The sequence below is a fragment of the Bidens hawaiensis genome, unplaced genomic scaffold (assembly GCF_021521415.1).
Source record: "Bidens hawaiensis isolate Kalapana, Puna unplaced genomic scaffold, B.hawaiensis_p1.1 tig00026584_1, whole genome shotgun sequence".
NCBI classification, from domain to species: domain Eukaryota; kingdom Viridiplantae; phylum Streptophyta; class Magnoliopsida; order Asterales; family Asteraceae; genus Bidens; species Bidens hawaiensis.
In genome coordinates this window covers 73,086-86,497 of record NW_027494263.1, presented here as the reverse complement: position 1 = coordinate 86,497, position 13,412 = coordinate 73,086, and the positions used below count along the sequence as shown (strand labels likewise).

Here is a 13,412-nt window from a genome sequence, read left to right as displayed (position 1 = left end):
GGAATAATTTAAAAAATTACCAAATAAAGTAAAAGTCAAATTTTACTGTATTCATTATCGAGACGAATTGATGAACCCTTTCATCTCTCAGGACACTTAGTTTTAAGTAACCTATTAAAAACTAAGTTTGTTGCGATATGACTAACCAATTTTAAGTTAATAGAAATCTATTAAGTTATTAGTTTTGGAAATCAAAACGCTTTTAATTTGCAAAACATAATTGGTTAATAAAATGTTTATTTTCAAATTTATTTGGTATTAGTTCGGTGATATTATAATCCTATTATAAACAATCCAAGCAACCACAATAGCAAATAATAATATGTAAATCCTTATGGCCAAAAGGTGATCGGTCTCGCTAGAGCCAATTAGGAGACCGATCGGGTCAAGGGGTTCACAACACAAAACAACCACAAGGATGGACTTCTTCGTGCATCCCGTCATCTTGCCCGAACTCCCAGTAACTCCAAGAAATCCTTGAGCTCGTCCTCGGTTATCTTCGCGTCTTCTTTATTACAAATTTATAAACTAACAATAATTTGTCCTATTACAAATTTGAACCATCTTTAAGGCCAAAAATAAAACCGAAAAATAAATAATAACCGTTTACAACTTTTGAACCAACCATATGGCCAAAACAAGCTCAACAATCAAACACAACCAAACAAACATAGGTCGGGGCCGGATTTACATATTCAAAATAAACGAATTTTGGGTCATTTTGACTTGGTCAAATAAAATAAAAAAACTTTGACCAACTCAAAATCACCCAAAAATAAATCTAGATCTATAAACTTTAAACGATTTAAAGTTTAACATGTAGATCCGGTTTTAAACGAACCGGAATCGACTCGTACGTTGTAACCGTGGCTCTGATACCACTGTTGGGTTTCAACGGTGGTTCGGAACGAAAACGGTCAAATAATTTTAAACCCGTTTTAGTTAATAATTCGTTTCGATATATATTAATCAATATTAATATACAAATATATAAACGAGATATAAAAACGCAGCGGATAAATAAACGATTAACACGAACCATATACCGAAACCCAAAACCCGGATCCGATTACAACGTTAAACGAGTACGATTAATCGAATAATAAATCAACCATAGTTAAGTTGTCGATATACCTCGGTTATCGAAACCGGGAAGACACCGAAGGTTAACGAAACGTGCTAGACTTGACACAATCAAACACCAAACGAAGATCCGGCGGCAGCGGCGGTGAGCGGCGACGGCGGCAGATTCCGGCAGGTAGGAAGGACGGCGGCTGTAGGTAGTCCGGCTCAGATCCGGCAGCTATAGTGGTCAGCGGACAGCAGTAAACAACAGCAGTAGCTCACAGCAGCTACAAGTCGCCGGAATGAGTTCGCCGGAAAACCGATTTAGCCGGAAAACGGCTGGTGAAGGCGGCGACTCGTGTCTAGGGTTTGCTGAAGTGGTGTGGGTGCAAAGAAGGTGCAGCAGCAGCAGTGGCAAACAATACCGATCAATTTGGGTGCCGGAATAGGGTCGCCGGAAAACCGATTTGGCCGGAAAATGGCTGGTGAAGGCGGCGGCTCGTGTCTAGGGTTTGCTGAAGTGGTGCGGGTGCAAAGAAGGTGCAGCAGCAGCAGTGGCAAACAATACCGATCAATTTGGGTGCCGGAATAGGGTCGCCGGAAAACCGATCGCCGGAAATCGGCGCCAGAGATGGTGGTGGCTGTTAGGGTTTGTTGTTTTTAAGGTTCTTACATACTATCATTATCTCATACTATATATATAATGTTATTAGGGTTTAAGCAAGTTAAACCAATTGGGCTTGAGCCCAATTAACCAAACAAAGCCTTTAACCACTATCCGGTCCATCTAATTGATTGTGTCGGGCCTAACTAACATTTAAGTAGGTTTATATCTCGTTACCCCTGGTGTAACTCAGTCCGGGTCACATTCGGGTTGGTCGCGTTGACTTGACTCGAACCGACCATTAAATCCAACATAAGCCTGCTTGGTCGTATGTCTCCAGATAGTAGACCTGAGAGTCCGTCTGGTGGTTTAAGGTTCTGCCTGTTTTTTCTCTTGTTCCTATAAGTAGCTGTGTAAATGAGGCAAGCTCAGCCCAAGTTCGGCTCGTTTAGATTTCTATTTGTAAAGCTTGGCTTGTGAGCAGTTTTTTAACCTAGAGAGCCGCCCTCCGATAGCTAACGAGCGGCTCAACTTGTTTACACCCTCTAAAAGTGACTAGAATAATGTTATCGGAATCTATTATGTATATTTAACATACTCCATCTATGACCTGCTGTAGGTTAAAGTTTAGTAGTCGTGTCATTTTTGACCCTTTCTCTTATGCATGTGTCAAATTGGGCTACTTTTTGTTTCAATCTTAAACGAGTCAAACTAAAAAAGATTTAGGGGGTGTTTGGGACTCCTGATTTTACCTCCTAATACCTTAAATAAGGTATAAGGCATAAGTTACAAAGTTGTAACTTATACCTTTATACACTCACAAAATCTAACTTTTCCAAACACTTTGTAACTTATAACCAATAAGTTATAAGATATAAGGAGCTAAAATAAGGAATCCCAAACACCCACTTAGCTAACAGGGGTCGAAAACGGCTCTCAACATCTTTAATATTTTATCCGAAGTTTACAATAATTTAGTTTCTTTCCGGTATGAACAAGAATTCTTTGGACCGGCTGGCAGAAGCATCTGCAGCTGGACCACAAGCTGCTAATGTTGTTTGGCAAGCTACACATTCACACACTATGAACCCAGACGAAACACCCATTTCAGACGACCCACAACAAGCAGAAAACAGTTCAGCAAGTAGTGATGACACAGAGAGAGACGTTAAACTTCACCCGAGAGCTGTATGTGTTTCTCAACCTTGATCTACTATTTTATAGTTTCAAAAACAAACAAAACTGATAGTCGTCTTTTAGTTTTTGTCGGTTATATCAGTTCAGTTTTGTCAATCATTTCGGTCACGATTCGGTTAATCGGTTTTATACACTGCAGGTTGTGGTTGCCAAAGAAACTGTAGGAAACCTTGGTGGTTTGGTCCGTCAATTATCGTTAGATCAATTTGAAAATGAGAGTAGACGACTGGTTTGGTCCGACAATTATCGGTTAATCGTCATATCTACTTTACTCAGGCCCCGAAACTGGAAACCGCCCCGGCTAACAGGGGTTTTTTTTCTCAACTCTTATGAAGTCGGTGAGCTTTGTTATGCTGCCAAACAGTTATTTTTACACGAGCCTACGGTTCTTCAATTAAAAGATCCGATTAAAGTGTTCGGTGATTTACATGGTCAATTTGGGGATTTGATAAGGTTGTTTGATGAATATGGATTTCTGTCTACTGCAGGAGACATAATGTATGCTTAAAATCCAGTTTTCATTTTTTAATTTCGTTGGATTTGAATTGGGCTGAAATTGACTCTTGTTAAACAGATACATTAGATACATTGACTATTTGTTTCTTGGAGATTATGTTGACCGAGGACAACATAGCTTAGAGACGATTACTTTACTTCTTGCCTTAAAGGTATGCTTACAAATTATAAGTTATAACCCTGGTTATGATTTTTTATTTACTTTGTTTTGTTTGTTTTTTTTTTTTTTGCAGATTCAGTATCCCGAGAATGTTCATTTCATACGCGGGAATCATGAGGCTGCTGACATAAACGCACTCTTTGGGTTTCGGCTTGAATGCATTGAGAGAATGGTAATAAGTGATTTCAGGTGTCAATTTTGGATCCGTTTAGGGGTAAACTGGTCAAATTATACTATTAGGGGGTGTGCATGGGTCGGTTTTTAAGTATTTGAAAAGTGTTCGGTCCTGATTTTTTAGGTTTTTCGTTTTACAATGGGTTTGGTTCGGTTTTGGTGTTACCATTTTGGGCCAAAAAGAATGGCTAATAACGATGGATACTGGATCTCTTATAACAATGGATACTGGATCTCTTATTTTGATGGATTTATTATGGCGAGTTTATTATTCATACTCTACTTATGGTTTTACTTATGAAACCGTGTTTTGAGTTTTTCACTTTTTTGCAGGTCCGGCCCTATAGAAAATGATAGTGTGGAAGGTCTAAGGCCAAATGCTAGAGGACCGGGTCTTGTCACTTTTGGGGTATGAAACTAATGTTTTCTTATGAATAAATAGGTCAAGCCAAATAAAGTTTAGTGAAAAAGGTAAACCGGTCAAACGGTCAGAAAGTCACCCAAGTAGGGGTCAACTAAATCCGATCCAACCTGTTTCAACTTGAACAAAAACATTATGTATCTTATTTTTGACCCGTTAACAAACAATTAGCCCATATCATTTATGAAACGACATGCACCCAACACGAAATTCGTGAATTTGGGTCTGTTTTATGTCGGACCCAACACTTTTAGCTAAATGGGTTGTTTCATGTTAACTTGGGGGTTCACAAGTTGACCCGTTCAAATAAATTATTTTACCTTTTTAAATGTGTTTTGCATCATAAATTAAATTGGGTTGGTATTTTATGCCAAAACTTAACTTTAATAAGAAATTGACATATAAGATTTTATGATTAAAATGTAATTTGCATTTTTGTCCTAAAATTGTAGTTTTAAAGTATTAATATGCAAAAAAAAGTTCTAACTGATGAACATCTTATAGGTCTATCAATTGTGTATGTTCAATAACAGTGCAACAGGGTGGTAGATGGGGGGAAAGGGTACTATTATTCTAGGTTGTGGGATATGCAAGTTATTTATTTAACTTGCGATATGCTAAAAATATCGTGCCATTTTATGTATTTTAAAATATTTTGGCCTGCATAAGACGTCAAAGCTTACTTTTTACTTTTTATTCAACTGTTTTTTGTGTAACACGTAACACACGAGATAAAAGTGGATTTATGCAGTTCCCCTGGTTCTAACATATTTCTTGATTATGAATTGAACACTCTTATATATGCACACATATATAATCATGCTAAGTCTTATTTATTATTTGTTAGAAGTATCAAACATCGTCCAAATATTATTGTATACATTTTTAAATATTACAACTGGTTGTGTTGGTAAGGGAGACTAGGTAATCAAGACCTTGAAAAAGATTCCAAACCAAAAACTAACGGAGCTGTCGGGGAATAATATTTTCTTTTTCTTTTTTTATGTGCTTTATGTGATAAGAACTTTTGGTCATACATCAATTGTCTTTGACTTTAAAAATCAAAATTCTGAATTCCTCTATGTGTCAAGTCGGGAAAATGAAAACCGTGATAATGATGACATTTGTGTTATATGAGTGTCTAGCACTTATAGTGTATGTCGTGTATATGCGGTTGAGCATGTACAATGATTTGGAATTGAACGTTCCGTTACTTATGATCTCTTCCGTTACTTAAAATTTCACCTTGTATGTAGCAATTATATGATATGATTAAATAAAAGTATGTGTTTTTTTTTTGAACGGCATTATTTTATTAAGCACTGACTTGAAGCTAGACGGGCAAAGAAAAGAAAGACTGCGTGAAAAGCAAAGTTTTTTTTCCACCCACTTCGTCCAAGATACCTTACATTTATTTTTCCTACTCGAGAGAACCAATAAAAAGGGATGCATAATGTCATCAACCAACCAAGAGTCTTTTGACCGAATCTCCAAGAAGACCAAGCCATTCTGAAGCTTCTAAATAGCCTACTAACAAACTTTTATAATCACACCCATAACTTCTTTCTTAGCCACACTTAACGAACAGTTATCCATCCAATCCATTAAATTAAAAGTATGTTTGATGCGTTTAAAGACTTGTTTGTATGAAATTGTAGATGTAATTGTAAAATTAATACTATAAAGCATAACACATAGCGAACATGAGTCTAATCAAGCCCGATAAAATGCCCGTCACGCTGCCGCTATTACGCGCTAAACAATTACCGACTGAACCCTGCACCACAAACCGAACTCACACATACCGCATCCCCATTACGTCCCCGCTGCAACGCGCAGACACACCTACTAGTATCAAATAATACTCCTAATAAATATATAAAACAAACTTTTGTCATCTTAAATTATGTGTCTTTAGTTGACAACTTCTATATTTTCACATGTGGCGTACACGTGTCAATAACCTAGTATATATTTAAACAAAATTCGAGAACCATTTAATATTCAATACGTTGATTAGAGACGTTTAAAGTCAGTGATTAGACAAGTTGAATAAATATACCTTTAGTTGTTTTTGTTTAGAGTTTGTATCAAACGAATTAACTTGTTAAAAGTATAATTTTCCTCCAACAGTAAGTATACCGGATTATCATTTGTCGTGTCTATACTCAATTCATTTTTGTCTCATTGATTACTTGATTGAATCATCACAAATTCGGAAAATAATAAGTGGGATTTTGACAACAAAAATTGACATTTGTATATAGCATGACTACAACTTAGCAATCAGCTTCTGGTTCAAAGATTGAGACTTGAGATTTTTATGATTTTAAGTTTTCGAAACCTGTTTTAAATAAGTTTTTCTACAGTGGTTGGTTGCCCCTTGATGATATTCTGGGTGAGTCCAACCTTAAATGTTAAGATAGCTATAGACGGTTGACATCCCTCTTAAATAGGTTTATTCGGGTATTACAAGTAGTTCCAAACAGTATTAAAAAAATGATAGCAAACTTTCCCCATTTCACTTAAGCCTCGTCCCATCAAAATTGGAGATGATGATGCTTCACTAGCTAGTAACTACTATCTTTACATCAAATAGTTTTAGTTGTTGAATGTGAATTTGTGATCCAATTATGCATTCGTACTCATTTTCTTTATGTATTCTTTATCTAAGTAAAATCAGGTTTACTTGTCAAAATTGGTAATATATCCTTAACGAAATAACCTATAAATTAATTTACTTTATGATTTAAGTTATGAGTGTATTAACATTTCATCTTCAACTTTGCTATACGCTTCTACAAGCTTCTAATTACCAAGGATAAACAAGTTATTAGATCCACTTATTTTTCATGAGTATATTTATGTACATCATGGGTTAAATGGATTTCGTTAAAAAATGCATGTTATGACAATAAATCTAATTTGGTTATTGTGAATGTTTAGTCATTTGAATGTATCAAAATAATGAACTATCGCTAATAAAATACAAAAAGATATGATTTTATGATTTATATAAAAATCGGATCAATACAGTGATTGGGGTGAAACGTCGATACCTTTCATGAAAAGTCATAATAAGAGGTAACCGCATAAGTTATATCAGTTATACCAATGGGAATATCGTTAGTTGGAACCATGTATTCACTACTCATGTTGGCGATGCTACACGGTTGGAGCTAACCAAAGTGCAATTGACGATTAGTTTCCACTCATTTCATTTACTACTTTTTTTTCTACTGATTTGTCATTAGCTTTTTAGTTATTCTTACTACTGATAGCATTGAGTTGCCACTGTGGGACTAAGTTACAATTTATCGTCAATGATAATTAATCCGACGTGTTTTCAATAAAGCATCACTAATGCGGAATTTTCATACGACCCCAGTGGGAGATGTTGCCCTTGGACTCGATAGGGACACCTCGGACACAACCAGGACGCTACCTTGGATCCTGCCAAGGGGGCGGCATTCTGTTAAAACTCCCCATATATAAACCCTGAGGTTTCATGATGCAAATATCACAATAATCTTAATTGAGCGTTTAATTTGCACATTCTAACTTGAATAAAAGTTTAATATGATTTTTCATTTGCTTTTCAAGTATATCTATTACCCAAAATAACTTGAATCGTCAACAATAAGATTAAAAATTAATCAGTACATAAGAATTTATAAAAAGTTTTTTTAAGAAAACACAGTCACATGCTACTCGCTTTAAAAGAAAAAAAAATATGATTAAGAATGAATGTAAATTAATGATTATGGAAGCTAAGTGAATTAAGTATTTTAAGAATTCAACGCAAAATAGTTATCATGAAAGTAGGACTGCCACCAATCAAAAAAAATTTGCCCCTAGATGAAAACGAGATACATCTATATAAGCTAGATAAATTTATCTTACTGCTCTAATAAAATGCTACTAAATTTTGCCACTTGTCAACCTCTCATCACTCATCGTATTTTTAACCCATATTCACTAATTTAACCCATATTCATAAAAATGGTATTATTTCGGATCAACCCGCCCAACTAATATTATCCAGATCCGTATATTATTCTATCTATTTGTTTCCCCTTCCAAATATATAACCCTACGCTGCGGACCCTCGATCAGGTGTCGTGACCCTTTCGCTGTCAATCTGCCATTACTTCGCTGCCTTCTCCCTTATCTGATTAAACCTACGAGACTATTCATCTCCACCGCTGCCATCGTTCATCTCCACCGTTGCTTTACCAAAATCACTCAAGATACATTTGGTCAAAATATATAATTGAATATCAAATAAAATTTACACACAATTATTTTTTATGGTACTAGCTTATTAAGAAACACGTATCCGCTAATACTCAATTTGCACACCACTATTTTTTATATATTTTTTATTTAACTTATTATATATGTTTTTATAATGTTATTAAATACATGAAAATAAATAGTAAAAATAAGTAAATAATTTATATTGTTTATACAATCGAATTTCAAAAGCGTGGTTTGCCTACTGCTCATATGTGCTTATTTATGCATGTCGATCATAAGCTTCCCGATGTAGAACACGTTGATCCTTTTATTTATGTGGAGATACCTGATAAGAATGAAGACCCTAAATTACATAACCTTGTGAGTGAATTGATGATTCACGGTCCATGTGGTGCCCATAATCTGACTTGCTCGTGCATGTTTGACAACAAATGTTCAAAAAATTTCCTAATGAACTTTCGTGAGGCAATATCTGTCGATTCACAACGTTATCCCCTGTATAGAAGACGCGATTATGGTCAATTTGTTCAAAAAGGAGACATTCAGTTAGATAACAGAAGTGTGGTCCCCTACAACAAGTACCTATTAAGACGATATCAAGCACACATTAATGTTGAATGGTGCAATCATGCGTCATCTATAAAGTATTTGTTTAAATACATCAACAAAGGACTTGATCGAGCTACTGTTTATTTTTACAAAAACGACACAAAAGCAAACGTGGAACAACCAGAAGTTGATGAGATCAAACAATTTTATGATTGTCGGTACATATCTGCTTCTAAGGCAGCCTGGCGTATTTTCGGCTATGATGTCCATTACAAAATGCCTTCTGGTTACCCGACTACCTTTCCATCTTCCATGACAACAACATGTAGCTTATGGTGCGGACGATGATCTTGATAATTTCTTGGACAAAGTTGAAAGTATCTCCTCTTCCATGTTTACTGCTTGGATGAAGTGCAACCAAAAGTATGTTAGCGCGCGTAAATTGACTTATGTTGAATTACCTACTAAATTTTTTTGGCATGCTCTACACCGTCATTGGGAACCAAGAAAATCGGGATTTTCTATAGGAATAATTCATGCTTTGTCTCCTGCTGCTAGGGAAGCGTACTTCTTACGAATTCTTTTGAACATAGTTAAAGGTCGAAAATCGTTCGAATAAATATGTACCGTTAATGGTCGTCTTCAACCTTCATCATTGGGTCACGGAGTACGCACATTGTTCGCTACAATGTTGTCAACTAATAGCCTTTCTAGACCAGAGCATGTCTAGATAAAATACTTGGAAATGGCTTTCTGATGACATTCTTTACAACCAACGACGTCTTTTAAAGTCACCAGGTTTTAATATTTTGGAAGTTAGTTTTAAAATCTTTATATTTTTATATATAGTCATTTATATTACCAAATTAATTTTTTTTCAATTTTCACAAAGTTATCGCTAACTGAAGATGAAATCAAGAACCTCACTTTATTTGAGATTGAAAAAAAATTTGTTGCATAACAACTCAAGCTAATATCAAACCATGCATTTCCCCGATGCCGAGTATATATCTATTGCATCTAATAGTTTGATTCACGAAGAGTGCCATACGATCAAAACTTGCTTTTAGTTGAGTTCCAAACCCTATTTAATTCAATTACTCACGAGCAAAAAACTGTTTTTGATCTAATAATGATGGTTGTTCAGCGTAAAAGGGCTGTGTTCTTCATATATGGTTACGGTGGAACAGGTAAAACGTACTTATGGAAGACCTTATCAACTGCCATAAGATCAAAAGGCGAAATCGTCCTAACTGTTGCTTCAAGTGGAATTGCTTCGTTATTGTTAACCGGAGGTCGCACAACACATTCCAGGTTTCATATTCCGATAAATCTGAATGAGGATTCTACTTGTTACATGGATCCAGGCACAAACGAGGCACAATTATTAGAAAAGAACAAATTATAATTTGGGACGAAGCTCCAATGGCTCACAAACATAGCTTTCAAGCTCTTGAGATGTGTTTAAAAGATGTTTTATCTTCTAATTTGCTATTTGGAGGAAAAGCTATTGTATTTGGAGGAGACTTTCGACAAATCCTACCTGTAGTTCAAAAGGGCACTAGACAAGACATAGTAAACGCCTCTCTATGTTCTTCTTACATTTGGAGTAAATGTAATGTCTCGAGATTAGCAAAAAAAACCTAAGGTTAACTATGGGTACGCCATCATGTAACATCCTAAAATTTATAATGTTGAATAAAGAAAGTTACGTTTAGTGATTTCGCGTTATTAATTAATTAATATCGAGTAAAGAACGGATCATGGACTTAGATTAATTGAGATGGGTTAAATGAGAATGGGCCTTAGGTCCATGGGCTTTAAGGGATATAAATATCCCCTAAACCAACCTAAAACCCTAAACCCTCATTTCATTTCCATCATAATCTCTACACACTCCAAACACACACACACACACACCATAAACGAGCAAGATCCGAGAGAGAGAGTAAACGTTAGTTGGTATTAGATCTTATTACACGAGATCTAGAGGGCATAAACAAGCTAACCAAGATCGAACGAGCGCTAAAGGTATGTTCTTGACCTTTAAAGTTTACGTAGTATTGAACGTTTTTACTTAAAGGTCCAAGCTTTATAGTATATACGGGATATACATACGACCGAAAACGGTTAGGGAACGTAGTGGGTGATGTCGAACCATAACAAGGGTATTAAAATCGCCAAAATGCTTGATAAAAACCAAACCCGCAGCTGAACTGGGCAACTTCGCCTGCAAAACCATAACTTCGCCTGCAAAACCATAACTTCGTCTGCAAAGCTTAACTTCGCCTGCAAGCTTAACTTCGCCTGCAAGCAAGTTCGCCTAACTAATTAACTTCGCCTGAGTTAAGTTCGCTTAAGGTTTAACTTCGCCTAAAGCTAAGTTCGCTTAAGGTTTAACTTCGCCTAAAGCTAAGTTCGCGTAAGGTTTAACTTCGCCTAAAGCTAAGTTCGCTTAAGGTTTAACTTCGCCTAAAGCTAAGTTCGCGTAAGGTTTAACTTCGCCTAAAGCTAAGTTCGCCTAAGGTTTAACTTCGCCTAAAGCTAAGTTCGCCTAAGGTTTAACTTCGCCTAAAGCTAAGTTCGCCTAAGGTTTAACTTCGCCTAAAGTCAAGTTCGATTAGAAAATAAATTAAAAACCTAATGAAAAATGTGTTAAGACAGTTAATGGAAATAAAATTTTTCCAAGCTGACCTGGAAGCTCGACCCCAGCCAGGGGCTTTGCCCCTTGGACCCTGCTAGGGGCTGCCGCCCCTAGACCCCGTTGCCAGGGGCGCTGCCCCCGGACCCCCGTTCGTTGTGGGTTATATAAAGATAGAAATACAACATGAGTAGTAGTAGTTAATTGATACATGTAAATATTATACAGTTAGCCGTGCACAGCTCAAGAAGGGAATAACGATTAACGGAGCGCGTAACAGGATTCATGTGAGTTTCTAGCCCCAATTATGTGTTATGTTTTCGGGGCTGTGTGCATACTCGATATGTTTGTTAATACGCTTATCCTAAGTGATAAGTGTATGCCTTATGTGAATAATGTGAAATGTATGAATGGTTGCTTGATGGTACGTGAACGATCTTCGGATATTGCACGTACTGTCAGGTTGTAACGCTATGTATAAGGTAAAGTATGATACGTATGCTTATGTGTATGAACGTGATAAAGTTAATAAAAGAAGGAAAGGATGGTTGAATGGTTGTATGGTTACGAAGAGGGTACCGGGCCCTAATAATATTCGAGGTATGATGTATGGTTGTATGGTAACGAAGAGGGAATCGAACCCTACTAATATTCGAGAACTAGGGAACCGAACCCTACTAATATTCGAGGAAAGAGGGTACCGAGCCCTAATAATACTCGAGGAAGGAGGGTACCGAGCCCTAATAATACTCGAGGAAGGAGGGTACCGAGCCCTAATAATACTCGAGGAAGGAGGGTACCGAGCCCTAATAATACTCGAGGAATGTAGGGCGTAATGCTCTTTATAACGTAAGATATGAAAGTAAGTTAATACAAAAGAAAGTATGAAAGTATGAATGAAAGAATATAAGTTTATGTGTATTGTATAATGTATGATTAACTAGAACTCACTCAGCGTAACTGACTTTTAGTATGCACGCAGGTGAGTAGGATGAGGCAGCTCGCTTGATGAGACACGTGGCACTGAATAAGAGGCTGGCATCGGAAGACTCAAGACGTTTAAGTTTAATGTTTCGTTTATTTTGAAAGACAAAATGATGTTTTAAGACAAGACGTGTTTTGTTATAAAATGTTTTATGAAAGCTTTTATATTCCGCGAATGTTTTAATTAACTCTGATATTTAGAACTGCGTTTATGAGTAAATCCAACACGAAAGTAGGGCTACCGGTAACGGGGCCTTACACATCATATGATGTTGAAGAAACCAGATTGTTTGCGAAATGGATTTTAGATATAGGTGAAGGAAATATCGGCGGTCCTAATGATGATGTTGCAACGATAGATTTACCTGACGATCTACTTATAAAAGATTCTGTTGATCCTATATCAAAACTTTTTGACTTTTTATATCCTGATATTCTACAGAATTACAAGAACCAACATTACTTTCAAGATAAAGCCATACTTACACAACAAACGAAATTGTTGATGAGATTAACAATAGTTTGCTCAAGCTTTTTCCAGGTGATGAAGTCGAGTACTTAAGTTCAGATACCATATGTAGTTCATAATATATCAATGACACTCTTGATACAACTTTTTACTCGCCTGAAATGCTTAATGGTCTAATAATATTTGGACTACTAAACCACAAGCTTGTGCTAAAAGTTGGTGTTCCTGTTATGTTTCTTAGAAATCTTAACTAGAAAGAAGGCTTATGTAACGGTACTCGACTACAAATTATATCTTTAGTTACTCGTGTGGTTGAAGGAAAAATTATTTCTGGAACTAACATTGGTCATAGAGTTTTGATCCATAGATTGC

General features: G+C 36.2%; 1 protein-coding gene across 1 annotated transcript; it reads left to right on the top strand.

Moving 5' to 3' along the window:
* The first annotated feature begins 1,988 nt into the window (after nt 1–1,988).
* LOC143573536 (serine/threonine-protein phosphatase BSL1-like) lies at nt 1,989–3,887 on the top strand. Its single transcript, XM_077058389.1, has 3 exons — nt 1,989–2,857; nt 3,006–3,364; nt 3,441–3,887. The coding sequence occupies exons 1-3, from the start codon at nt 2,660–2,662 to the stop codon at nt 3,805–3,807; spliced, it is 924 nt and encodes a 307-aa protein (XP_076914504.1). The 5' UTR covers nt 1,989–2,659; the 3' UTR covers nt 3,808–3,887.
* The last annotated feature ends 9,525 nt before the right edge of the window (nt 3,888–13,412 follow it).

Excerpts from the sequence above, each read along its gene's own strand:
- LOC143573536 (XM_077058389.1), top strand. The coding sequence starts at position 2,660 with ATGAACAAGAATTCTTTGGACCGGCTGGCAGAAGCATCTGCAGCTGGA. Across the intron at positions 2,858-3,005 it reads TTAAACTTCACCCGAGAGCT|GTTGTGGTTGCCAAAGAAAC; the intron begins GTATGTGTTTCT and ends TATACACTGCAG. Across the intron at positions 3,365-3,440 it reads TCTACTGCAGGAGACATAAT|ATACATTAGATACATTGACT; the intron begins GTATGCTTAAAA and ends CTTGTTAAACAG.